General features: G+C 34.0%; 1 protein-coding gene and 1 pseudogene across 2 annotated transcripts; both read right to left on the reverse strand.

Moving 5' to 3' along the window:
- Positions 1 to 4,442: 4,442 nt before the first annotated feature.
- LOC132035387 (protein CURLY FLAG LEAF 1-like) lies at positions 4,443 to 6,144 on the reverse strand. Of its 2 annotated transcripts, none has more exons than XM_059425644.1 (2): positions 5,763 to 6,144; positions 4,443 to 5,096 (listed from the first exon to the last, which is right to left on the reverse strand). In XM_059425644.1, exons 1-2 carry the CDS (start codon positions 5,958 to 5,960, stop codon positions 4,680 to 4,682), a joined length of 615 nt encoding a protein of 204 aa, XP_059281627.1. In that variant the 5' UTR covers positions 5,961 to 6,144; the 3' UTR covers positions 4,443 to 4,679. The 2 variants fall into 2 exon arrangements, with proteins under 2 accessions (XP_059281627.1, XP_059281626.1); XM_059425643.1 differs by having other exon boundaries at positions 4,443 to 5,093; positions 5,763 to 6,121.
- Positions 6,145 to 20,086: 13,942 nt separating this feature from the next.
- On the reverse strand, positions 20,087 to 24,915 carry LOC132034857 (sugar transport protein 5-like; annotated as a pseudogene).
- Between the last annotated feature and the right edge of the window lie 2,841 nt (positions 24,916 to 27,756).

Consider the following 27,756-nt stretch of genomic DNA (forward strand, 5'->3'; position numbering starts at 1 on the left):
ATCAAAGATGATTTGTGTTTTGACTGAAGAATAGAAGCGTAGAGGTATATTAGGGTGGGGGAAATTATTTTTTGGGTCGAGTCAGGTCGGGCATGCGTAATTTAAGTTAAATGAGTAATTTTGGCTGAATTGGGATTTCCATCAATTCAAGGGGTATAGTATATGTGTATACTTTGGCTAACGGAGGGGTGTATTTGGCTACTTTGGCTAACGGAGGACAAAGTTAGCCCAATAAACTAAAGTTGAGGGGTATATTTGACCCTTTTCCCTATTTAAAATTTTGTCCCGAGAAATCGACCCAAAAAAAAAAAAAAGAGAGAGAGAGAGAGAAGGAAAGCAATACACGTCCTCTTTTGAGTTTTGACCTGAAATAACAGAAGGCTTTGCTAGGGAGATAGGAGAGTGATGGGTTTACAAAAATATCATTCTGATCTTGCTACCACAATTTCTGAAGATTACCAACATATATCTGTTCAAAACATCAATTTACATGGTAGAGAACTTCTATAGATTCTTCACAGTGATGAGCATGAGCTCTCTGTCGTATCTTTTGTGTCTAGAATATTAAAGATGACAAAGATCTCTCACTGTGAAGGTACGGTAGCTCATAGTATATCACCAGTCCTTCAGATTCTTGGACCTGCAATACTTTCTTTATTCTAACGTGAGCAGGAGCTAAGCCTTTTGAAATTACTGACTTAGCAACCAACAACTTCGTATTAGATGTTAGTACAATTAGCGGTGGAGTTAAGATTTTCATTAAATAGATTCAAAATATAACGAGGTAAACATATTAAAAAGTTACGGGAATCCAACATCTATTATATATAACAAAAATTTCGATATTGCATATACTATGTATGTTTTCGCCGAAGGAAGTTCAGATGAACCCTTTGCACTCCAGTTCCGCCTCTGGATACTATTTATTTTTTTGGTCCGTTTAAAAAAGGAAGGCTTAATATCTAGATGTGACTCGAATCCCGTACGTTTTATAAGTTGTATTACTTAAATTTATCTAGTGACCAAATAGACACTTTAACTTGGCAAATATGTATTTTTGTGAACCCCTGCATCCACAAGACCAAGTGTGTGAAAAACACTTGCTAATGACGTGGCAAGTGAACCTATTATTTAATGCCATGTGGAATATAAAATAAAAAATGGCAAGTGTAAATAAAAGGTTTTAAAAAATAAAAATTCGAAAAAGGAAAACAAAACCCACTTATTCTTCAATCCCACCCTACTCGTTCCCCCTATCCCCATGTCGTCCACTCCCTTCCCCAATTCCTTTTCAATTTCTATTTGTCCCATTTTTGTAAAATCTTCTTCTTCATCATTTTTTTGTCATATAATAATCAGCTCACCACAACATTTCTCTTTTATTTATTCCGTCAGAAAATGATGTCGAGTTGTCGACAATAGGAAAAAAAAAAACTTCAGAGGAATTAAACAATTAAATTTGGACCTTTCATTCCCCGGTGGAGCATCTTTGCAATGCAATCGAATTGCAAAAGTTAACCAAAAAGCGATCAATTCATTTTAATTTGTATTTTCATTTATAAGTTTGAAATTTGATATTTTGAGATTCCTATCAATCCGGCTCTTTGAATCTGAAGTTGTTTTGTGTTTGAGTTTTTGAAATTCGATATTGTTGTGCTGGGTTTTTTCTTTATGTTGCAGTCGGTGGGCAGAACAAAAAATTGGTAGAGGAGTTCGGCGGCAATTACTAATTTTTTTACTAGTTGAGGCGGAGGTAGCCATTTTTCCCCAACCGCCACAGATGAATGGAGATGACCAAGATTTTAGGGGCCTTTAATCATTTATATAAAAGAAAAAATAGGGATATTTGCCATGTTAGCTAATTTTAATAGCATCTCACGAGCTTAGAATAGCTTTTCATGCACGCAGTTCGTCACATCAGATTTTTGTGTTTACTGAGTACATATTTGTCAAGTTAAAGTGTCTATCTGGTCACTAGGAAAGTTTGAGCGTCTAACTTACAAAATATGCCAAGTTTAAGAGTCTATCTAGGTATTAAGCCAAAAAGGAATGATCCCTTCTAAATTTGAAAATAATTACCCCTTCTATCCCATTTTAACTATCACTGTAATTTTTTTCACGTCCACGAAAAATAATAAATACATGATATAATTTACTAAGTTATCCCTATTTAATAGTAGATTGATTTCTTTGTCTAAATACTGTGCCAGCAGGGGTATAGTTAGAAACAATTATCAATTCTAGTCTTGAATTCCTAAATTGACAGTTATTTTGGGAAAATCTTTTTGAGCTAAAGTGACTGCTAATTTAGGACGGAGAAGTAATTTAAATTTTTCATTTTATCCTTAATTAATGAGAAGCTTAATCACATAAATGTTATTGCATGTTTAAAATAACAAGTTTAGAACTCTTACTGTCACAAAAATATGCATGATACGTTTATAATCACAACAAACGGAAGGAGTAATTCATTTATTTTTCCTTCTTAAGGCAGATTTGACAATGACATGTTACCTGTCGATGGACGCCTAGTTGTTATCAGACCAAATAAGCTACATACTATAGTTAAGAATGAACTCCTAGTTGATGCTAAAATTGAACACAAACCAAACTGAAAATTTAAAGAATCAAACCAGAACGAATATACTTCTGTTTAACTTTGGTTTTCTATTTTAGAAACTGAAAAATCAGATCAAATTTTAATAAAATCGCAGAACGAAGCAGTGAACAGTGAACACCCTTATTTCGATACAGCAAAAGTATTTATAGTATTTTCTATTGGAGACCTAAAGGCAGAAAACTGAAACTTTTGAAAAACCAATGTCTTTACATGCTTCTATATATGTTTTGTTTTTTGTTCTCATTATACTCCCTCCGTCTCAAATAATTTGTTGTGTAATTCTCTTTTATATGCCCAAAAAAAAGATTAATTAAGAGATTTTTGACTATTTTACCCTTATTTATGTCTTAAGAAATAATCTCTCTTCATTGAATATTTTACTCTATTTTTGTGTCAATCTCTCTATAATTAAGGGGTTTGTAGTCTTCAAAAATAATTACCACTAAGAGTAAAATAGAAAAGTAATTACTTTTGTCTTCAACTTCTGAAATGACAAAGAATTTGAGACAACTATTTTTAAATAATCACGAAAAATAATTTGAGATGGAGGGAATGCTTTTTAATTACTTGTGCTTTAGCTTGAGATAGTTCCTCCGTCCATTTTTACTTGTTCATGTTTGACTTGGCACACTCCTTCAAGAGTAATTAATAAAATGATAAATTTACTATATCACCCTTTGAATATAATAACTCCAATGCGGAAAATGCATTGAGAAATGAATAGCACTTACTAATAAGAAGGGGAAAATAGAAATGAAATGATAAATTATCTCTTGATTTTTCAAACTAAACAAGAAAAAGTGGACATCTATTTTTAGTATAATATATAGAGACGTAAAAGTGGAGGGGGAGTGGATGTTTTTGCACTTATCCATTTTTAGCCATTTGATAAGTTTGGCGGTATAAACTATCTTCTAAGTTCTAATTTCATGCTAAGCAAACATTAACTTTTGTTGATTTGTCATAATTTTGATTTCATGCGTTAAAGTCATAACATGATCATAAAGCACAATGCTTCAGAGCATGGGTTATTTCATTTTCCGATGATTTATTAGTAGTCACTATTATGAGTCAACCTGAACGATTTGACAAACTATTAAGGAAACAACGCAATCTCTCTTCATTTTTTTGACTTTTTTTTTTTCGAACCAAAATGACACATTCTTCATTAATGTTCCAGGCATTCAAGTAATAGGATGATGTAAGGTCATAAGTTTTTTCGTTCTCTTGGATAATCATAGTAATGATCAGTAAATAAAAATGAGTTTATTCATATACTAACCCCAGTATATATAAAGAAAAATTGAACCTTATCAATGTTTACTAGCTATTTCATACAAATTTTGACATATGGCCTCAAAAGATTAATCTTGAGACCTTATGTAAAAACAGATGACAAGCACATGCACTAAGAAAATTTAACTTTTATGTAAATTCTTTTTACCTGTTCTAGCAGATGACATACGTTATTTTTCAAAATTACATGTCACTCATATTTTATGGAGCGATTTACATAAATATCTTCTGGAAGCATTAATAATATAATTTTCTTTTATGTTTTTTGTGTATATATATGCTTAACTCATTTAAAAATCCTTTTTTGGTACATTAATTTTTTTGACTATGTTTTAGGTACATTAATAACTTGAGGCTTAATTTTAGGTACATTAATAACTTGAGGCTTAATTTTAGGTACATTAATAACTTGAGGCTTAAATGGCCTGATTAAATGAGGAGGTTGAAACAAATAAGCAGTGCATTAATTACCTTGTGATCGATAGTGTCGGTCCAGACATATTCCAGGAAAAAAAGAAAAACAATATGCAAAAACTAATTATATAACTCAAAACGTTTGATGTTTCAAAATTTTCAATAGAGCATAGCCAATTTCTTTTTACAAATCATGCATGATACCAAAGAGATGGGAATCATACAGTTAGCAGGTTTTTTTTCGGGTAACATAAGTATGTACATATAATAACATAAAGTATATATAAGCGTGCCATGATATTTTAACTAGCTATGAGGCTAAATTATTTGCCACTTGGACATTAATTAATCAAAAGGAGCTTAGCCTTTTCTTGAAAAGGGTATAAGGGGTTTCATCTATTGGATTCACAAATTTGCAATTAGGACATGTTGATGAAGATTTGTACATCATTACTAACATATGACATTTCTTGCAAACTGCAGTGACCATCTCTTGTTGATCCACGTCAAATGTTAGCCACGAGGGTGAACGATTGATCAAACCTTGGGACTCAGTACTCTTCTTTTTGACGAAGGAATTTGAATGGCTAACAAAATTATCATCAACTTGGTTGATCTTTTCTGGTGATCCACATGGTAATAAGTTAAGTTCAAGGTCTAAACTCATACGCACTGGAGTAGTTTGTGGCTCAGGATCATTCAGTCTTGGATCTTTTGATGTCCTTTTTTGTGTCCTTGTATTGTAGAAGTAAATCTGCCCAGACTGCTTTTACAAAACAGCCAAAAGAATAGATAAGTTTAATTGGTCCAGCCATCAACAAGCCAGAATTTTCAAGATTCAAAATATAAATAAGTAAACATACGAAAAAGCCAAAGGAATATATACATAAAAGATTTTTTTTTTTTTTTTACCTATCTACATAGTGTAATTTTTCAAAGAAAAGAGCGGCTTGTCACTAATCTAGCTTACATAACATTTACGCTTAACTTATCTGATTTTTTCTACCCTTTTTTTTTAAAAAAAAAAAAAAAGAAAAAAAGAAAAGCACAACATTAATATGATTTTTCTGGCGCCCAAGGGTGTATGGCCTAACAATCAATGAATGACGGGGACTCAAATCTCATCTAGGTAATTTCTTTCTATCCGTCTAAGTTTTGGTGGCAAAATTACTGAGCGGTAGAGTCAAGAATTCTAATAAGTGAATTAAAAAAATAAGAACGCCACACCTGAGATTTGAAATTATGAGTCATGACTCTAAAACAATTATTTGAAACACGTTTGCCAATATACTAGAACCTTCTCTTATGTCTAGGAAATTTTTGTATACAAAAAAAGAAAAAAGAAAAAAGTTGTTTTTAGATATGCCCATACTGACCAGGACACTATCGCTATAGAAAAAAAACTAGTAGTATTTTTTTTTTAATTGCATACCTTAATATCGAGGCATCTTTGCCACTCCAGAGGCAGTGGAGTCTCAGGATTCAGTTGTGTGCCAAAGAGAGTTGTCTTAGTTTTTGCTTTCTGTGGCTTTTCATCATAAGAAATTTCATCTTCCCATTTTCTCTTCTTAGACAACTCTTCCATAACATTTCTTTGTGTTGGAATTTGACTTGTATGAAAGGAAACCATCACAGACGAATTGGACTATATGATCAATTTTTTTTTTCTCCCAATAATTTTAACTCTGTTTTTGAGATCATATAAAATGGTGTAAATAATGTGGACGGTTATATAGGGGAGGCAAGCAACTGCAATAGAATCTAAAAGAGCAAAAGTTTAAATGTGGAACTAGAAAGGGCCCCATCTCTGTATGACGTGCTCTTCAAGTGAAGTAAATTGAATTGAATTGAATTGAAGTTGGGACTTTGCAATTACTATACACCTCCAACCTGCTATTTAAAGCTGAATTGAAGATGAGTAAGTACTAACTAACTCTCTCTTCGGTCAAATCTACACTGTATTCTCATGCATGCTCTAATTAATATACTTATACATCGCTTTTGGAATCACACATGATCACTTCAGTTAAATGTATTTTATTGGTAAAAAGACTTTAGTTAAAGGCGCCTATTAAAATCTTTAATTTTCCCCTTCCCTAGCTAGAATGAAAAGTTAATTTCTAGGCCATTTTAAGTTATATGTACAGTCTCTTTAAAATAATTTTTACATTATCATGTCACCCAACAAATAATAGATGTTTATGAATTGTAAAAATAGGATAGATTACCTGTTACAATAAGTAAAAATGACTTGATAGTGCAAAAAAATCTTTATACCGACGGTATGTAAGAGTTAACCTCTAAACGAGTATGTACACCAAATCAATATTTTCGGATTTCAAGAGATTATAGACGGATTTCAATAGCAAAATCAGTTCCACATCAACCAATACAAACCCTAGGTTTTTGAACACCTAAAGTTTTGGACTTTCAATTTTCTTGGCTTTAAACAAGAAAAAGGGTTATTCGTTGATCACTATTTAATAATAATGCTTAGTTGTTTTTAACTTTAAAAAGATGAGAATTGAATTTTTTATTATTTATATAATAAAAGCGAAACGCAAAGGACAAATACAAGCAAGGGGGTTAGGCCTTACCTTACTAATCCTATCGAGATGTAAAAAACCTCTACCATATATATATATATATATATATATACATACAAAGAGCGTTAATTTCAAATTAAGAGGAGGTTCAAAATATAAAAAAGTAAACATACGAAGAAGTCTTTACGGGGGTTCAATATCTACTATATATACATAAAAAATAATTTTAACCTTATAAAAAACAAAAAGATTTTTTCAAAATTTAGGGGGTTCATAGTGTGACTCCGCCACTGTATGTATATATATATACACACACTTTATAACCAAGAAGTAATTTATATTTACAAGAAATTCAATGACTTTTGAGTTATTGCATTCTTGTCACTGTCCTCTGATTATTGTTGGCCTACTATCAACAACTGACCGGTGTAAAATATCGTGGTGTGTATTGCAAGCTGTCATTAATGCCAATTACTTTAAAATGGATGGGAAAGAACTCGAAAATGTTCATTCCTGAGAGATATTTATCCCTGCGGTATGGGATAAATCTTTAAGGAAGATCTTCACGAGATCCTTTATCTTTAATCCATTACGCACGATTTCTTTTTCTTTCGATGCTTGTAAGAAACTATAGATTTCTATGCTTATACTCCCTCCGTCCCAAAATAAAAGATCACCTTAGCAAAAATAATGTCTCAAAATAAGTGTCACCTTAGGAATTCAAGACAAAAATTAATAAGTGTTTCCAACTATGCCCTTATCATTAAATAAATAGTCCTCTTTCATATTGCTCAATTTTCAAAGAACATCTAACAAATAACCGGGGTAGTTTAGTAAACTTTACATTGTATTTATTGATTTTTTTTTAATGAACGTGATTTTTGCTTGCATGACACTTATTTTGAGACGGAAAAGCATATTAATAAGGATAATTTATAAATTACACTTAATTAAGCTTTCCTAAGGAGAATGCAAAATATGAACCGGACAAGTGATACACAAAGTGTAATAACACACATATTCTTGCATAACTTATTTTGACGAATATTAATAGTGCATGCAGAGTCTAATAAGACTAATCAAACACGTTTTTTCATATGACTAATCAATTAATCAAAATTTAATGCAGTAAAACCAAACGACCCCTAATGATACATCTTCCAACTACACACTTAAAAGCAGATATACGTCACAGTTTTCTTCTACAGGAAGCCTAGACAAAAGATTAGCTGTAGAGTTATTGTATTTAGACACATAGGCGGTGACGTTAATAAGTGATAGAGAAGATGAAGAGGGGGTAAGGTGGTGTGTGTGTGTGTGGCCCGGGGGGGGGGGGTGTTTATATATACGAAACTGTCATTAAATAAGAAGAGTCCGTATACAGTTGAAGAAGGGCGTTGAATAGCTAGAGAAAATTTAATAAGGAGGTGGTCATAACTCATTAATACTCCCAACTTTCTTAAATGGCTCACTCAAATAACTACTAAAAACTTTAAAAGCTCTATACAACCATTGGAAAAAGGAAAAGAAACATCATAAAAAATGTTTATATATATCATGAGTTAGTTGATTTTTTATTACTCCCTTCTTTCCGAATAGATTGTCATGTTTCACTTTTGAAGAGTTAAATTATGTGAACTTTGATCAGCATTTTAAAATATAGTATCAAATTGATATGCGGAAGGTTGCAACTTGTAGTATTTTTCATATAGTTTTCGATTATTTAAGAAATTGTAGAATATTAAGTTGATCTAATTCAATTTAGCTTTGAAGATCAGTCAAATTAATTCTCGAGAAGGAGGCCTGTCAACTAATTTGGGATGGAGGAAGTACTATAGAATTGTTACGAAGTCATGATTCTTAATTAGTTATTTAGGCATAGGAGGAATTTATCATTTGATTTATTAGAATATTCAGTTTCTGTAGTGGTAGTTAAGAGTCTAGAATTTTAGTTGTAGAAGTTAACTACTTGGTTTATGCGTTCACTTAAAGTGGTATAGTTAGTTATGAGACGAATTTTCAACCATATTTTCAACAAACAAAAAAATCCATGTTTTCAACATATTGCTTGCATCTCTTTTTCAAAAAAAAAAAAAAAAAAAAAAAAAAATCGTAACAATTACCTATCCATTGAAACTACACATAATCTTTGTCACTATATGTATGCTTTTAATAGCTCACAACGGCCCTCAACCATTTTTAAACAACCAACATTTAAATGAGTCATGAATACGTATTCCTCCTCCCCCCACCCTCTACTTCTTTGTCTCATCACTTCAATTGAAACTAATTCCCTTCAACTTCAGTCGTCTGTATTTTGCAACACTTTTTTTTCTTTTACCAATTTACTTGATTATTCTTGGGGTCAATTCTCTTATGATCTAATAAAATGATAATATGGAGTTCAGTGTGGTGTCTGCCTATATTACATTTCCAACTTGTTATGAATTGTTATATACTTATATATTGTTGTAGTAACTTAACACCATGGTATGAAATAACTATTAACTATCCACTAATAGTTCAAAGATATATAAACTCTAGAAGCTATAGTGAGACCATTAAATTCCTAAATAATTTGGTTCCCTGAATTAGTTAAGAGATAAAAGTTGAGTCATGCATATACAGAACATTGAAGATTTGATGAGCTTATAAATCGGATAACACATGAACTACAATTGCAAAAATGCAAAACACATTCAGAAATTGCGAGAGATAAAATGCTAAGTTAACCTCTTATATTTCAAATACAAAAGTCGGTTAACATTTGCTAACTATCTCTAAGTCTGTATGTGCTCTGATAATGTGTACAACAACTTATAATTTTTTATGGCATATTATAATTTTTGCATGGTATTAGAGCCATTTTCAAGATTCACATCTTTCAACCATGGCCTCTCCCTCGTCAACAAAAATGAAGAACAGAGGTCAAAATCAAAGCACCAACCTTTTCACTAATTGTATATTTACTTCTTATTTCTTGTACTACTGGCAATTGGAGGTCAAAATCAAAGGAGTCAGTACCATGGGTTTTGTAAGACTACGTTATCATATAATAGTTGTCATTGTTATTATGTCTCTCTTATAATCTAAATAACGCCTCATCCAATTAGTAACAAATTGAAGGAGTGTGATGTGACGTTTCAAATTTCTTCACCCTTAATTAAAAGTATTGCGTTCTATTCGATGCAAATTCAAATTAGTTGGGCCAAGTGCATTTAAATATAGGTTGTCTAAATTAAAACATAAAAAGAAGGAAAAAAAAAAAAAAAAAAAAGAAACAAACAAACAGGGTGAAGCGAATAGGGACGAGTATTCTAAAATCCCAACATCTATAAGCGAATAATAAAGTATCAGTTAAGTTTTAATTTTTCTACATAATTGAAAACATCACACAGCCATGTATCAATGGAACATAGAAAAAGAGGTAGCACAAGTGAGTTGAATATTGAGTAGGCATCTTCTAATGAGGAAACATAAAAAGCCATGCATGGCTCATTATGCTTAGCCCATAAGCCGGGAAAGTACGTACGTAACCTATTTATGTATATTCACCAACCGCACATTCATTGACTAATTTACTACTACTCCACCAAGAAGCAAACCCGATCGATTTTCTTAATGAATCAAATTTTCTTTATAATCAAGTTAAATTGATATTCATACAAGAGATAACCACTCTTATATCAAATCTAATGTGATAATACAGAAAATTGAGTTATAACATGCTAACAAATCAACTTAGGGGCGGATACACCATGCCCCATCATGTCGTCACATGACACTGCTGCGTTAGTTTTTTTTTAATTAAATATATATGTTGATAATAAGCAAAATGAAAAAAATGGATATAAATTTTAAAAAATGATAATATTATCATTATAGTGATTTACTCATTGGTTCATTTCTTCAAATGTTGACACCATTTATAAAAAAATATGCGTACGTTACTCTGGCCAACTTAATCTTATACACTTCCTGTATGTAACTTAAATTTGTCCTGAATAACTCATTAGATCGATACTGCAAATAATTAAGTAAAGAAGTAACGAAAAGAACAAATCAAGCGGGAAAAGGAGACATTAAATAGGGACGTTTTAATGATGATTTATGTTTGTAGATATATGTAGTACTCTCTCGGGTTTAAAAAGAGTGTCCACATAACCTTTATTTTTTGATTTAAAATGAGTGTTCACTTACCAAATCAAGAAATAATTAACTTCATTTTTCCAGATTTCCTCTTAATAAGTGTTAAGTGACTAAATCTCAATACCTATTTAATTAGGAGCATTTTAGTCAAATTACCTATTTTTTTTCTTTCTAGGAGTTAGTATTTTCTTAAGGGGTGTGCAATTGGCTAAGTGACTACTTTTTTTATCCGGAGGGAGTATAAAGAGAGCAAGAGAGAAATGTGAGAATGGAAGAGGGGGGTTGTGTTAAATTAAATGTAGCAGGCAGCTACCTATTATTAAATCATATTGAATTCACTTAAATGCAAAATTCAAGGATGAATAGAAAGAGCAAATGCATTGATTTAAACACCGCGCTTTCTACAAAATTAAGTATTTTCTTTAATTTCCTGAGATCTAGTACCGCCGGCCTCTTCATCCTTTTAATGCTTCTCAACCTCCTCGTCCCTTCATTGACAACGGATCCACCACACTTGACATAGAAGCTGTTAAGAAATTGTGGAAAATTTCGTTTTAAGTGTATTAATGTTAAATCACCTTTATATCATTTTACAAAAAGCATATCCACTGTTCTGCGTGTGTAACGGTTCGCATTTCGCGGGCGGGGTTAACGCTCGGAAAGCTACTTCGAACTCGTTGGTGCTCTTTCGGACTTTATTTTGAAAGAGTCACCACCTAATTTTTAGGAAATTAGAAAAACTAGTTTTGAAGGGTTTATTGGTTATCCAACATGGCAGTTTTGTGTTGATTATGAAGCTAAACGATATCACAATTAAGAACAAATACCCAATTCCAATAGTAGAAGATCTCTTAGATGAATTAAATGGTGCTAAATTCTTCTCTAAGTTGGATTTAAGGTCGGGGTATCATCAAATTAGAATGAGGCCAGGGGATGAATTCAAAATAGCATTCCGGACTCATCATGGGCTTTGGGAATTTAAGGTGATGCCATTTGGGCTCACTAATGCCCCAGCCACCTTTCAAGCCCTTATGCAAGAAGTTTTTGGTCCCTTCATCAGAAAATTTGTTCTTGTTTTCTTTGATAATATTCTTATCTATAGTGTTACTTTACAAGATCATGTACATCATTTAAGGAAGGTTTTCAAGATCTTGGAGGCTAATCAGTTGTTTGCTAAGATGTCCAAATGCAGTTTTACTGGAGAACAAGTTGAGTATCTTGGACACATTATATCTGGACAAGGGGTGAGCACTGACCCATTCAAGATTGAGGCAATGGTGAGTTGGCCCTATCCCAAAACTATCAAAGAATTAAGAAGGTTCCTAAGGTTAACAGGTTACTATAGAAGGTTCATCAATAAGTTTTCCATCATAAGCAAATCATTGACTGAACTTCTAAAGAGAGGAGGATTCAGTTAGAATTCTCAAGCAGCAATTGCCTTTGATGACCTAAAAAATGCCATGATCAGGGCCCCAGTGTTAGCCCTACCCAATTTCTCTATTCCATTTGTGGTAGAAGTAGATGCTAGTAGTACAAGTGTAGGGGCAGTTTTGATGCAATAGAACAAAGCTATTGCCTTCCTTAGCCAAGCTTTAAGTTCTGAACGCTTGGGACTTTCAATTTATGAAGAGGAACTAATTGCTTTGTTGATGGCAGTAAAAAAATGAAGGCATAACTTACAGCCTAGCCATTTTATCATTAGAACTGATCACTTCAGTCTCAAGTTCTTAAGAGACCAAAGAATCACCACCGCCCTTCAACACGAAGGAATTTCTAAGCTTATGGGTCTGAGCTATGAAATACACTACAAGAAAGGGGCGGAAAATATTGTGGCACATGCATTATTAAAAAGGTTTGAAGGCAATGATGAATGTAATGGATTAACTGATGTAGTACCGAAATAGATTACAGATTTGATGGAAAGCTACCAAATAGACCAAGAAGCACAACACATGTTGTCACAATTATTAATTGATGCAAGTGCACTGCCTAATACTACTGTGCAAAATGGAATACTCAGAGTGGATGGGAAATTGTTTGTTGGCAATTATCGACAATTAAGAGAACAATTAATTGATCAGATGCATTCTATTCCTTGGGGAGGTCATTCAGGTATTTTGGGAACTCAATAAAGACTAAGAGCCTTATTCTATTGGCCTGGCCTACTTAATGATATTAAGAAAAAAGTGCAAAGTTGTGAGGTTTGTCAAAGGAACAAGTCAGAACATGTTCCTTACCCTGGTCTCTTGCAACCACTCCCCATCCCTGGTAGAGCTTAGGAACACCTAGCCATGGACTTCATTGAGGGACTGCCAAAGTCACATGGGAAAAATATCATATTAATGTCATTGATAGGTTTACTAAGTACACACATTTGTTTACCTTGTCACATCCTTATAATGCTTCTAGAGTAGCACAATTATTTCTTGATAACATCTGCAAACTCCGCGGGGTTCCTACTTCTGTTCTGTCTGATCGTGATCCTATATTCACAAGCTTATTCTGGAGGGAAATATTTAAAGGGTTACAAGTTGATATCGGCCTATCACCCGCAATCCGATGGGCAATCAAAAAGACTCCAATATGTGGAAGCTTACCTACGTTGCATGATAGGACATCGTCCCAAGGAATGGCGCAAGTGGATTCCTATGGCGGAGTTTGGTACAGTACAAACTTCCAATCCGCCATAGGAATGACACCCTTCAAGGCCCTTTATGGGTATGAACCCCTATTACCTTCATTTGAACTAATCGCACAATCCAAGTTAGAAACAATTGATCAATTGATAAGCGACAGAAAAATTATCAACAAAATCCTCAAGGATAACCCCATCAAAGCATAAAATAGAATGAAACAGTATGCAGATTTGAAGAGAAGTGAAAGGGTTTTTGAAATAAGAGACATGGTTTACCTGAAATTGCAACCTTATCGGCAGATCTCAGTTGCCGTGAGGAACAATTTGAAATTATCAACCAAATTCTTCGGACCCTATGAGGTAATTAGGAAATTGGGACCCATAGCATATGAACTCAAATTACTAGCAACCTCGAGCATCCATCCAGTATTCCACGTATCGCAATTGAAGAAGAAGATCGGCGAGAAGGTGGTTCCGTCCAAAGATCCACCCTTTTGCTCCGATGATGGTCAAATCTTAGCATAACTACTCGTGATCTTGGAAACGAAGATCGTGAAATGGAGGAATCATGCATCACATAAGTGTTAGTGCAATGGGCCAATTTGTCAAAGAAAGAAGCGACATGGGAGGATTATTCGTTCCGAAAATCTCAGTTTCCTAATTTCGATCAGTGAAGTGCAGAAGATGAGGGTTTTTTGTCCGAAGGGGAATGGGATGTCGCGATTTCAACTGTGACATTTGGGTTGGTTCATGAATTGGGGCTGACCCGTTAATTCCTCAATCCAGAACTCAGTATTTAGTTGGCCCATTATCCTTAGGCCTTTTATTATGTTGTCCTTTAATTAATTCCCTAAATGGCATTGTGCCATGTGTTCCTAAATAGTACTAGTAGTTAGCCAGTTGTAGTAGGGTTGCCTTTATATTCCCTTATTGTGTAATCACTGGATCTATCTAAGAAAATTGAAATCATCACTCTTTTAATTATTTTTCTGCAATTTATTATTTATTTCAAATCAGTAGCTTGGTTGCTTCAATTTACTTATGCCTATTCGGAAGAAGTTACATAAAACCTATGCTGCAGACGGCAGACTTTTGCAAAAGTCTTACCTTGCGATTTTTTTTTGACTGAGCGGATTCAAACTCAGAACCTCGCGTATTTTCAGCCACCTTTTTAGGTGAAGGGTAAAAACTAAAGACCAAAGAATTTGAGGGACAAAAATTAAAGACCATCCTAAAAGAAGGGCAATCTACTCAAAAAAAAAAAAAAAAGGAGGGAAATTTACTTGCCATAGCTATCTCTAAGATTTATTTATGAATAATAACTACCTTATTTTTTATTTAATTTTCGTAGCTTTATATTTTCAAAATTACATTCCATAATTGGTCCAGTAACTTTCAAAATACGTATGCCTCTCTATTCTCTCACTATACATTTAAGAATTTTCATCTTCTCTAAACCCTAAAAAAATTCTCTCTCCTGCCTATTCAATAACACAACTGCCGCCGCCTCACTGCCGGAGCTCCAGCGACAAACCACGACAACAACACCTCTCTCCTCTCCTCTCCCTCACACCGGAGATCCGACACTCAGATCTGATGCCCAGGTCCGACGCATCGGCTTACCCGCCTTTGTTGCTGCTTTTGGCTTAGCTGCCGGCTTCGTTTTGGCTGGCACAGTAGTAGCAGCGGCTTTTGAAGGAAGTTTGTAGGAACTCTTAATTTTGACAAGTTTACCAGAAGCAACAAGTTTCTTCAATTGACCAAGCAACAATTTCCTAAAATTTGATGGAAGATTCTTCTACTTATCTTCAATAAACTTTTGTATCGCATACTAACTTGATCCAGTTCCATCCTTCAATATCACAATCGCTTCCTGAATTATCTACATAATTTATTTGGTGTAAATATAGCGGTATTTTATATTTCGCTTGTATTTTTTTGAATAGAGTGTATTTTTTTATATTCGCTTATATTTCTGTATTTCATTGGAGATCCGACCGGTGTTATTGTATTCTTTCTTTTAAATATAGTGTATTTTGTATTTTCGCCGGAGTTATGACTAGATTTGACTGTATTCTTCATTTTCGTCATTTTTTGAGTGTAAATACATTCAAATACAGTCGAATACATTCAACTAATGCGACGTCAGGCGGTGACTTTACTGATCTGAACTAAAATTCATTTAAATACAGCCAAGACAAAAGGATTATCAGTATAAATACAATGAAATACATAACTTCTTATTTAAAGGATTTACTTCACTCTATTTTCATGATATTTGTATTTCGCTATAGTTAAAACACGGAAATACAGCCGATATCGTTTGTGTATTTAGAGTTTACTCTATTCTGCTTTTACGATACATGGATTTCGTTGTATTTAAAAAAACGGAAATACAGCCGAAACCACATAAAAGGTAGCTACTATTTGTAAATTACAAACTTATAGATATATGTTGTTAGGAGCTTATAAAAGGTAGCTGTTTATGTAAGTTTCCTAAATTAAATGCGGCCAAATAAATGACATACGGAGAATTTGGCCCAAATTGCTAAAATATCTAGTCCATCGGAGTATAATTCGAATCCAACGAAATTTTTAAAGTGTCAATTTCCCTGTATTGAGATCGGCAAAAATTGCTACAGTATCAAGTTAAATCGAGTGTAATCCCCAATCTAGCTAAATTGATAAGAGTCAAATGGACGCTAGCAGTACGGAGCTCTCTTCTTTCTCCTGATTTTAAGTTTTTGGTAATTGCCACAGTACTGAAAATATAACTACCATTACTCTGTAGTCCCCCACCAAATACAAGCTCATGCATAAGTACAACATGTTAAATATAGGACATATTTGCTGTAGACAACCTAGCTTGATATATTTTTACCGATAGATAATAAAGTTGAAGGCACCAAATTTTCAGTCAATTTAAAGTATGTTCATTAATTATAGTCCTGTATACTTGAATCGTATTTGTTGAATTAAAATGATGTATACAGAAATATAGCCTTGAGTTACAACTTATGGTTACTCTGTTTCATTTACAATTGCAAAGATAAGTCAGCACTGAGCTATAAAAGCCAAGTTATTCAAGCTCAGTCTTCCGATTACTGATGAAAAAAACAGGTTTTATTAATTTAGATGGGAAGTCAATCTCTTACTTAAAAAAATTACAGGGCGCCATGTCCCTGGTTGGTCCAGAAAATGAGAAAGTCGACAACAATTGACATGCTTCCCCTTCTTGAATGTCGTTAAAGAGGGAAATCAATTCGGTAGGCATGTAAACACGAAAAAAAAAAAAAAGGGACCAAAACATGCATTTTGTCCCAAATAAAGTGAAAAACAATTGAGCAAATTCTGCTTATATTAACATCTATAACTTTTAAGAGTGGAAAATACTACTTCCACCTTTTTCGTGTTCTTTATATTACATAATCACAATAAGCAAGTGGTAGACCATTATGCTGAGGTTATTGCATAGAAACGTTAATTGCTCCCTTCGTACTTTTTGTATTAATTGCTGAGGTTTGTATTGTCTTCTTCATTCTAATCAATCTCTATATTGTAAAATATCATCTTGTTGGGAGATACTATGATGTGATCCAGAAACAGATGACAACGGAATATCAAATAACAATAATTAAAAAAAAAAGTTAAAGATAGATTTCGACTAGAAATAACCAAAAGATAGTCTGAAGAAATTTAATCAGAAGAATCTAAAACTCTAGATGAACATTTCATGCAATCAACTAAAACATTGGATCGCCTTTGAAGAACGACAATGTAGAACCCAAGATAAAAAGGATAAAGAAGACCCTCAAGAATCCCAATTCTTGAAAACAGGCAACAATCATATTGTTTTATAACCTAGAATTGGCACACATCTATATGTTTTTACCAATATTATCTCAATTCTGGATTATGCCTGTTATTTGGCAATGATGGAGCTGTTTTAGATTTTCGACAGTGTAACAATTCGATATTATTCTTATAGTGGTTATGTGTGTTAATTTATTAATTATAGAGTTTAGTTAGTTTAATGGTTCACATAATGACATATCCTTTGTAAATACTTGCAGAGGTACAGTAGTGTTTGTTATATAAATTATAGGCTAGGCTAGGATATAACTTTAGTAGGGATTAAGAGTTGACACATATATAAATTTTTTTTATAGGAAGAGGCATGAATGCATAGATACAGCAGTAAAGTAGATTATTTGCAAGGTGTCAATTGTTCTAGTGGGCCCGTCTTTATTTTGTTCCATATTACTAAATGTGGGCTTTTGGGATTTATTCAAGATAGTGACAAGTAGCCCATAGATGTGCCTTTGAGTGAAAATCATGAGAATTCACTAGTAATGGGCCCACCCGTTTTATATAATATTCACCCAAGCCTCAGTTACCTGTAAGTTATATTTCACTGACTTAGAGGAAAGCACTGTAGTCGTGCGAAGTGGAGCAAACCGTCATAGTTTCTATTGGTTTCTTTAATTCCAGGTATGGATCTCAATCAAAATTTATTCTTTTCTTGAGCAATGAGTCAGTTTAGGTAGACTACAATTATATCCTGTAAAAGAAGAAAATAGTTAGGTAATGTTTGACTGTAGTACCTCCGGAACTTTTGTACGCAGCAACAACATCATTGTCCTTTTTGACTATTGTTTCCGTAGAGTTGAATCTTAACAGAAAGGTGTTATAATTTGAGACAAATTAGTATTGAGATACAACTTTCACTTTTTAAAAGAATTATGAAATCAAGGTATAGAATGTTGAGATTTAGTTCTAAACCTAAAATTATAGGATTAGTTTTCCTAGGCTAATTTGGAATATTTATTTATGGTATTGAATAGATTGAGGCTATTGGAGATTGTTTGAAGATTTGACACTTCAAGAGAATTGCGTTCCTATTATAAGGCAAGTGAGGCTTAAACTCTTAGTTTACTTGCTTTTCATAAAAAGCATATGGTTTGTGTTGTATGTATGCATTTAAACCATTTAGTTCGTGTGAGTGGGCAAGCATGATCTAAATTGGATAATTTCGAAGTTTCTAAAGTAATGACCGTATGAGTCCTTTAGCGTAATTTCGCTTAAATAGATACTATGTATACAAATGTAAAGTTTAGAAGTGGTAGTGAATGGATGTATGTTCCACTTATCATATCTTCAGAGGGGCATACTTTCACAGGTTCCATTGATGTTCGGTGAGAGATAGATGCTAGAATTTTAAGTAACCCGGGTAAGATGGGGGTAAATAATGCCCTCTCCGGAAGACGGGGTAAGACATAGACAAATACGTACTATGTCCCGTGAGCATACATTCGTATTCGGGTATTTCATGTATTGCTCGTCTGGGTAAGATGGGGGTAAATAATGCCCTCTCCGGAAAATGGGGTAAGACATAGATAAATACGTACTATGTCCAGTGAGCATAGATTCAGATTTAGAGTATTTCATGTTTTGCTTGTTTATGCTTCATGATTTCAGCTTTAGCTTCAGTGTTTGTATATATTTAATATACTTGTACTGTGCAATTGCTTTTATGCATTTTTAGGGATTTCAAAGACTTGCCCCAGGGGTAAGCTGAGAGTGTCGATGATCTTGCTGGGTCTTTTAGACTCACGCTTGTTGATGTTGTATGTGTGTGTGTGTTAACGGTGACCACTGTGTAGCCGATACTTGATTCATTCCAAACTTTCGTTCGATCCGGTTCGGTTGAGGTGAGCCACCATTAGATCATGGCAGCTTCTTCTTCTTTAGTTGACATAGTAGTATTCCGAGCTATGTCTCGTACTTTTATATTCAGACTAGTAGTTCCATGACTTAGACATTTTATGGGGTTTATGGGCAAGACTCAGTATTTGTATTTCGCTTCCGCACTTTTCTTTATATTATGAGACTTTGCGTATTATTCATTTTATTAGTTAATTTTCGCATTATTAGCTTAGAGGTTTCGCCTTATGGGTAGAAGCTCGAAAGGTGCCCGGTCACGGCCTGAGTGTCAGATTTGGGTCGTGACAGGCAGCCACCACCATCTTTGTCCCGAATCTAGTAAACAAACGCATAATTGCAAGCTTGTTGGAGTTCCAGATTCGATAATTGAGACGAAGCCACTACTGAGAGGCTAGGTATGTAGATGGAACATATTGCAAGCATGTTAATCTACTCTATAATTTCTATTGTGTTATTTCATTGGGTGTTGTTATCTGTTATAATTAGGATAAGTTTCTATTTGGATGTACTGAACTTTTGATTTTTGCTTTTACATGTCCTATTGGCTTCAAAACATATGTCATCTCATAATTTCATTTCACACATGTCTGTTGTTGCATTGATACCAATACTTAACTTTAAATACCTTAAACTCAATCAATAAAAAAGTAACTATAAATTTCTATTGCCCAGTGATCCCTTATGTTAGAATCCCGCTTTTAAGATTACAAAAGCAACTACATACAAACTTTTTTTATAATCAACTTAACTTCTTTGCTGTGGCACTAGGGTTGATCTTTTAACATACCTACCCCAAAACCAGTGGTTCTCCCACACTTGATGCATGGAATTCAAAGCAACACCTTTAGTCTCAGGCATGAACATCACAATAAAATGGTCATAACAGTAATCCAACCAGCAAAGAACAAGAAAGCCCCATACTTGAAGTGACAGAGCATGGCCAAGAATCAGTGGCGGAGCCAGGATTTTAGCGAAGGGTGTTCAAACTTCGAAGAGGTAAATATATATATATATATATATATATTTTTTTTTTTTTAAATCGATGATTTGGTGCGAAAAAAATGAAGTCAAGCTACATAATATTTAGCTAAGTCATGAAAGCACTTATCATAGTACTAAAAATTGTATAAACTTAAACTAAACATAAAAGACCAAAAAAAAAAAAAAATCTTCTAGTGAAAGCATAATCCAAATATATTATTGAATCCTATTCGAGAAGATTTATATCTTGAAATATTTTTATAATAGCCTCATTAAAAGCTATACTAAATATCTCTTTTGTACATCAGGCACCACAAAATCGCCTAAAATTTCTATCATTTATTATAGAGCATTTTAATTTGTATAAGATGAATCTGTTGGTATTTAAAATATATCTATTCTAATTAGAAAAATAACTACAAGATACAATATAATAATCCAAACTAAAAAAATGCAAAACGTAGCTAAGACACTAAGGGGTCGTTTGGTATGATGGATAAGCAAAACTAGTCCTGAGATAAAAATTTAGTACCATCTTATCCCACGTTTGGTTGGGATAAAACCATAGGATAACTAATCCCGAGATTAGTTATCCCGATAGTAGAGTGTTATTTTATCCCACATAGAGGGTGGAATAACAATCCCGGGATAACTAATCCCGGGATTAGTTATCCCGCGATCACTTGTTCCCCAACCAAACAAGCCCATTGTCACCAAAATATTTAAGAATAATGAAAAAGGCTGTCTACGCTTTGTCACTAGTTTTGTGATTTAACTGAAATCCTTTGTAATTTATGTGACACTTTTTAGTTCTCGAGATTCAAGTTGACTAATTTTAAAGTTAAATTGAATTAAATCAATTCAATATTCTAAAATTAAAATTTAGATATTTAATTACTATATGAAAAGTACTATAAGTTGAAATTCTTCTTATGTCAATATGATTAAAAAGACACATTTAAAAATGTTGGCGAAAGTTTGCAAATTTTGAATGTGAAAAATATGATATAAGTTGAACAGCCGCATGGGTTCGAACCCGCGCATCTTTACACAAGCTGAACACCCTTGACCGCTTCGCTATCACTGCTGGATGTGTCAAGGGTGTTTAGGGTTAAGTAATTATCTGATAACAACGACATTTGACCTACACATACGGTGAAATTTTCCGGCGAATGGTGTTCATCTGACCACCCTTCCAAGGTTATAGCTCCGCCCCTGCCAAGAATGTTTGAGACAACACAAATGTGGTGGCAAAGTTCACGGCCACACTTATGCTCTGTCCAGTTGATCGAATGTTCATCGGAAATATTTCGCTTGGAATGAGCCAACTTAGAAGACCCCATGACCAACCAAAACCTGCAGCATAGATACACACGAGGGCAAGTACTACGGCAGCATATTGCTTGCTAATGTGTTTGCTTCCATTTTCACCTATTGAAGCTGCTTGCTTCTACCTTCACCAACATTAAACCAATGATGTAATTAACATAAGGATCTGAGCTACATATACAGACAATATAAAGTTGTTTTGCATTATTAGTCTAATTTAAACTGTTATAGCAAGCTAATTACTCTACGTTCGTGGTTACAAGATCAAACTTGTTGTAAGCAGTTACTTGTTATTGCAAGTCAATTTAACTTGATAATGTAAGAGAATTATGCCCTGCACTACATAAAAGTTAAACTCTTTGCGTACTTATATATCTGGACCCTTAATAAGACATTAACCAATTGCACTTCACTTAATTCTGTGTCCTTCTATTTTTCAGGTTACCTTATTTGGCTTCTTGTAGAAAAAAGGGTCAATTACAACCCAATACCTTTGGGTGATCTAGCTTACAAAATAGCCAGCAAGTGTTTAGGTTTTACATACTTATACTTAAATATACATATAATATACATATTCTATATTATAATGTACATATACTATACGTATAATATACATATCAGTCTATAGGTTTTGTATATTTGGGCTACTGCAGGTAATTAAGTTTGTCCAAAGGGACATAAACAAAAGGATCCCTAGAAAAAAATTATACACTCTCAGTATACAGAACTAAACTCATCAACTAATTATTTAGGGCGAGAATTATCTTGGATTGTTTATCTGCATAATGAGTTGTGCCAGTTATATATATAGTTAAAACATGCACCTAGCAGATGAGCATTTGTACTCCGCCCTGTATGACGAGAAATCTCCGACCAAACCGATCAACGATACCAGCAGACACAAGGATTGAACCAAGATTAAATACTCCAAGAATCACAAAGACTCAGTAGAGCCGAGTTATTTCCTAAACCTACTGATCGAAAAAGCACAGATGCCTAGAATGCAATGATATCAATACCACTAATTTGCTGGAAAAATGGTATGGCAATGGACATGAACAAATGAGGCCGGTGTTGTCTCTTAAACATTGTCACAGAAGGCTATTCCTGTGAAGCTCTTGCAATTTCAAAAGACTTAATAAAATCAGCTAACTCAGCTTCAATTTCAGTGTTGTTATTGGTTCCTTGAACTTTTTCCAGAGATTGCTTTGCCTGCTCCAATTTTCCTCGCACAATAGGCTGCTAGGTGTGTTGGAAATGAGAAGTGCACCTGTGCCCAAGGTGTGGTCATATAATGAGATAAAAATTATGGAAGCTCGTGGTTCAAGTCTCGTCAAAGATATAAAATGCAAGGCTGGCTCAAGGGCAAGGAAATTGAAGCATTTGCTTTAGGACTCAAAAGTAAAGGTCCCATACTAAAGGATAGGTGATTTCTTTTCATATGACTAGGTTTTAATGGGCAGAAATACACAATATGTGTGCCAAAGGGATATAGCAAGAAAATAGTTGAGGTGTTTGCAAATTGACCCTGACACCACCATTTTTTTTTAAAAACAAAAGAATGAGAAGTGCACCTATGGTCATTGTTGCGGCTGGAACTATGGTTAGGCGAGGAAAGGCACCATCCCACCGAGCTAGAGGTGCCATAATTTATGCAATTTACAGTAACAATGCCAAGGCCTATGAAGAATTGGAAGCCTGTGCTGAATGCACCACGCCATTTTGAAGGTGCCATTTCTGACAGGTACACAGGAGTAGCCTTCAAATACATGCACAAATATTATGATGGAATACGATAATTAAATATACTTCCAAACTATGTCTCCTTTGTCCTTTTACTGCTTTACATGATGATCAAACATACAGATGGTAAATACTTTTTTTGTCAAAATATAAAGCATGCATGTTCTTGAATCTCTTCATTTTAATGTTAAGAAATCCTTACATTGAGGTTTCAATTTTATCAATTAGTTAATTTGAATCAAAATAATGACTGGCGATGTAAACAATTTTCACACTATATTAGATTATTTGTTATACTTACCAAAATAAGATTACTAAACTATGTTTTGCTACCTGGTTAGTAAAGCCAACACCAAAGCCTAGCAAAATGTGACCAAAGATGAGCATAGAAATGTTTTGAGCAGCACCATTGATAAGAGCCACACAAAGAAAGTGCAGCCTCCTACTACCATTATGTTTCTTCGTCCTATGGTTGCCGTGAGATGACCAGCTACGAGAGACGCAACCAAGTCAGCTATATAGAGTGATGAAGTGAAGGCTGTTAAAACCTCACTGTCGTATACACAATACACGTTTGCTTGAAAGACTAAATGTAGCACACCTTCGCATTTGATGGGAAGAATTTTTCAAGGAATGGCTTTATTGTTGTCACTCCGCCTGATGTACAAATTAAATCTCTGTGTACAACATAGATATTATGATCACGTCTTGCAAACGGTTAGTGTTTATTTCACATATGTGAAATAGTTTTGTAACTTTAATGTTATAGTAGGTAAAGTTTTGTAAAGATATGACACTTGAGCCTAACTCAACCCAAAAGTTAGCTCATGAGGTGAGGATTGCTTAAATCCATATAAGCAGATCACACCCATTCCCCAACCAATGTGGTACTCTAACAAGTTCAAGTGATCATACGTGACATTAACCCTCACAATGTCCTTTATGTTCATTTGTTTATTTCTGATTTGTACATCACTCTAAAGTACACAAACGAATGAGACGATGTCTAGCCAGTGGTTTCGATAATATCCTAGAAATTTTATTTCCAAAATAAATAGTGCTGTACATCTTCTTTCCTTGGACACGAAAGATAGTATAATATAAGTCACTTCCTCCCTGTTAATAGGCAATTTTCTATGACTCTTACAAATTCAAAATTTCGGATTCACTGGCTCAAAAAAAATGCTCAAAAAGTTCCTTTTTAAACTGCTTATCGGAAAACAAAATTAGTTTTTGAGTGAACATATATTCTATGATTACCCGTTGTTTCAACGCCAGAAAACTGGAACTCGATCAGTCTAATAAAATGGACAATGAAAAAGAAACGAAGTATATTTACATGAAATTCCATTATCAAATCCAAAAATTAGGCCGCCTGATGCAGCAACAATGCTACTAATGACAACCGCAAATGTTATCTTCCTATTAAAGCGGTTATCGCTAACTTGTCCATCAATAGCCATGCCGTCAATTGCCATTTTTCCTTCTCGGTTCTCAGCTACTTGAAGAGATCTAAAACAAAGTATTCTAATCCAATATTGGTCTATACATAGTATGAACATAAAGTTATCCACTAAAGTAGGCACGGAATTTCCAATTAATGTGCCACTTCAATAAATAAAAAGTTACAAGTCTAGACGTTTTAAACTTTGTTATAAATGGATATAGTCCAAGATTGGTTCGTCAATGATCTTGTTCCCGTCTTGATTATTGACATTGTATATTATCAGTAGAGGACACAATTTACAACGGAAAACCACCTCTCAAGTTGCTGAAGGATAGATCAGTATACTATAAAACACCTGTCAAAAGAGAAAAGCTATTGAAAAGAAATTGATTTAGGCATTTTATGTTAGATCCCGTATTTTTGTACATTAGGGTATTTTAAGCTAATTGCGACAAGTCAAGGGCAAGACTATTTTGGGATACGAGGTAGAGACTTTTAACCTCCGATTTTATTTCAATGCACAAGTTGCTTATAAATTTTAATTGGTATGGAGTTATTAATGAAGATTAGAGATTAATTAACCATGATTAAATTATTAAGTGGGGATTAGTGATTAATCATGATTAATTAGCCTAATTGGACAATTAAGTGGGCCCCACAACACTTGGCCGAATATGATTGGCTCTTGAAGGATAATGGGACACATGTCAAGGTTGGACATGTGTCACCATCATGTGTGGCATATAAAGAGGGAAGTTGATGACTAATGAATCATTTATCATCTTACAAAACAAAAGAAAAGCTTAAGAGATAGAGAGGAGAAGGCCGCCATGGCTGGCCGAGTTTGAGCTTTTGTTTGTTGATCAAGAATTAATTTTCCTCAAGTATTTCAGCCCTTTGGAAGGTGTATAACAACATGGAAATTGATCCTAGGTAGCAAGAACAAATATTAATACAAGGCACAAATTCTAGCCAAGTTGAGAAGAAAAGTATTAAAGGTAAGGTTTAACTTTCTTTTGCATGTATTAAGGGTGGTTGTGAACGTGTTGTAGTTGTAGAAATGAATGAAATTCATGGAACTATGTGTGTTGGTGTTAAAGCCGTGTAGGGGCTGTTTTTGTAGGATATGGTGAATTGATTTTACTTGGTATTTTGGTTGTTGTTGTTATGGATTGTATGGTGAGAATGAAGGTTTAATGATTCAAGTTGGAGTTGTAATTGTTTGTGGGCTGTTGTAGAAGCTAATATGATGTTAATATAGTTTCTTACATTTATGTGAATGATGTTGTTAACGTGTGGTTGTTGGTATAGTTCATGAATTTGGAAGAGGAGAATGTGTTGTTGTTATTCTTGTTGAATTTGGAAGATTATATGTTGTATTATGTGTTGGTTGGGCTATTTTGGAGTGTTATACGGGCTGTCCGGAGTGTCCTCGAGTCATGTTTGAATAGTCTCGGGTTGATACTTGAATGCATGATTAGTGATGTTGGCTTGGTTGTATGTAGTTGGCTTGAATATAAGCGAAACATCATCTAATTATCTAGAAAGGAGTTACTAACATTAAAATGCGTTTTGAATCTCTTCGTAGCTTAATCGTAGTTATGTAAAGCCTATCCCTTCTTTCTTTTGGCATGTCCTAGATGTAAGTAAGATACGATATAAGCTTTGGGGTAACTCTATTCATAAGTTTCGAGCATGTTTATGATTCTTATTCACTTCTTGATATTAGAATTCTTAATATAGTCGAGCTATTGCCCTCCGATCTTTCATATGATTGGATAGTAAATGGCCATAAAGAGTTCCTATTCTTAAGGGATTCTATAATGAATAACGTCCTTAACTTTCATAAGGCCTCGTATTGGTTTGATACATGACTATGACCCCTGAGACTTTCCTTAATGTAGTTCGTAATGACATTTAGAGAAAACTTAATATGGCTATCATCCTGATACTCGAGTGTTGGTTAGTCTACCTATCTATTGAATCTCAAAAGATAATTTATATGCATATGGTTACTCACTTCTCTGTTTGTGTATTCTGTTATTACATCTTTCACCGAGTCCCTCACTAGAGGGCCGGGTTCGGTACATATATATTATGGTGTTATCTTTGTGTTATGGTGTTATGCTTTGTGTTATGGTGCTATCTTTGTGATACGGAGTCATCTTTGTGATACTGAAGTCATCTTTGTGATACGAATCATCTTTGTGATACGGAGTTATGCGTATTCAAGTATCTTGTGTTATGGCGCTAAAGACGGGGTGGCGACCATGTTCACCGAGTCCTATAAAGGGCCGGATATGATATATGATATTGACATGGCCACATGATTTGTGTTTCAAAAGCAAGCATTTTGGTATTAAGTTATTGTACTCATTTTCGTCAGATACATTTTTCGGTTATGATCATTTCTTTATTTCATGCTTTATATACTTAGTATATATATTAAAATCTTGACCCTTTCTTCGGGGGGGGGGTCGTTCATGCCTTGCAGTACGGACGCTCGTTTTTGTAACGACTTCGTTTGGTCGTTTAGCACTTTTATGCCTAATATCTCTAAAACACCCTTTTTGTGGTCTAATTTTGGTATCTATAGCTTGCGATAACCGGTGATTCGGTTATTTAATTGACAAGAATTTTAGACCCCGTATTTTATACGTCGAGTGATTCGCGAAAGAATCAACGTGAGATAGAAACCTCGGATTTATTTAGTATAAAAATGTTATTGGAGATTAGGAATTACTTAAGTGTGGTGTTAAGTAAAAATTGGTGACAATAATAAGCCAACAAGAGCCTCGACATCCAAGTAAAAAGGATGACTCAAGTCATCTAAAATAAGGCAAATGGAAGACATACAAGTGTGAAATTAAAT

Source organism: Lycium ferocissimum, chromosome 10 (genome assembly GCF_029784015.1).
Source record: "Lycium ferocissimum isolate CSIRO_LF1 chromosome 10, AGI_CSIRO_Lferr_CH_V1, whole genome shotgun sequence".
NCBI lineage: Eukaryota > Viridiplantae > Streptophyta > Magnoliopsida > Solanales > Solanaceae > Lycium > Lycium ferocissimum.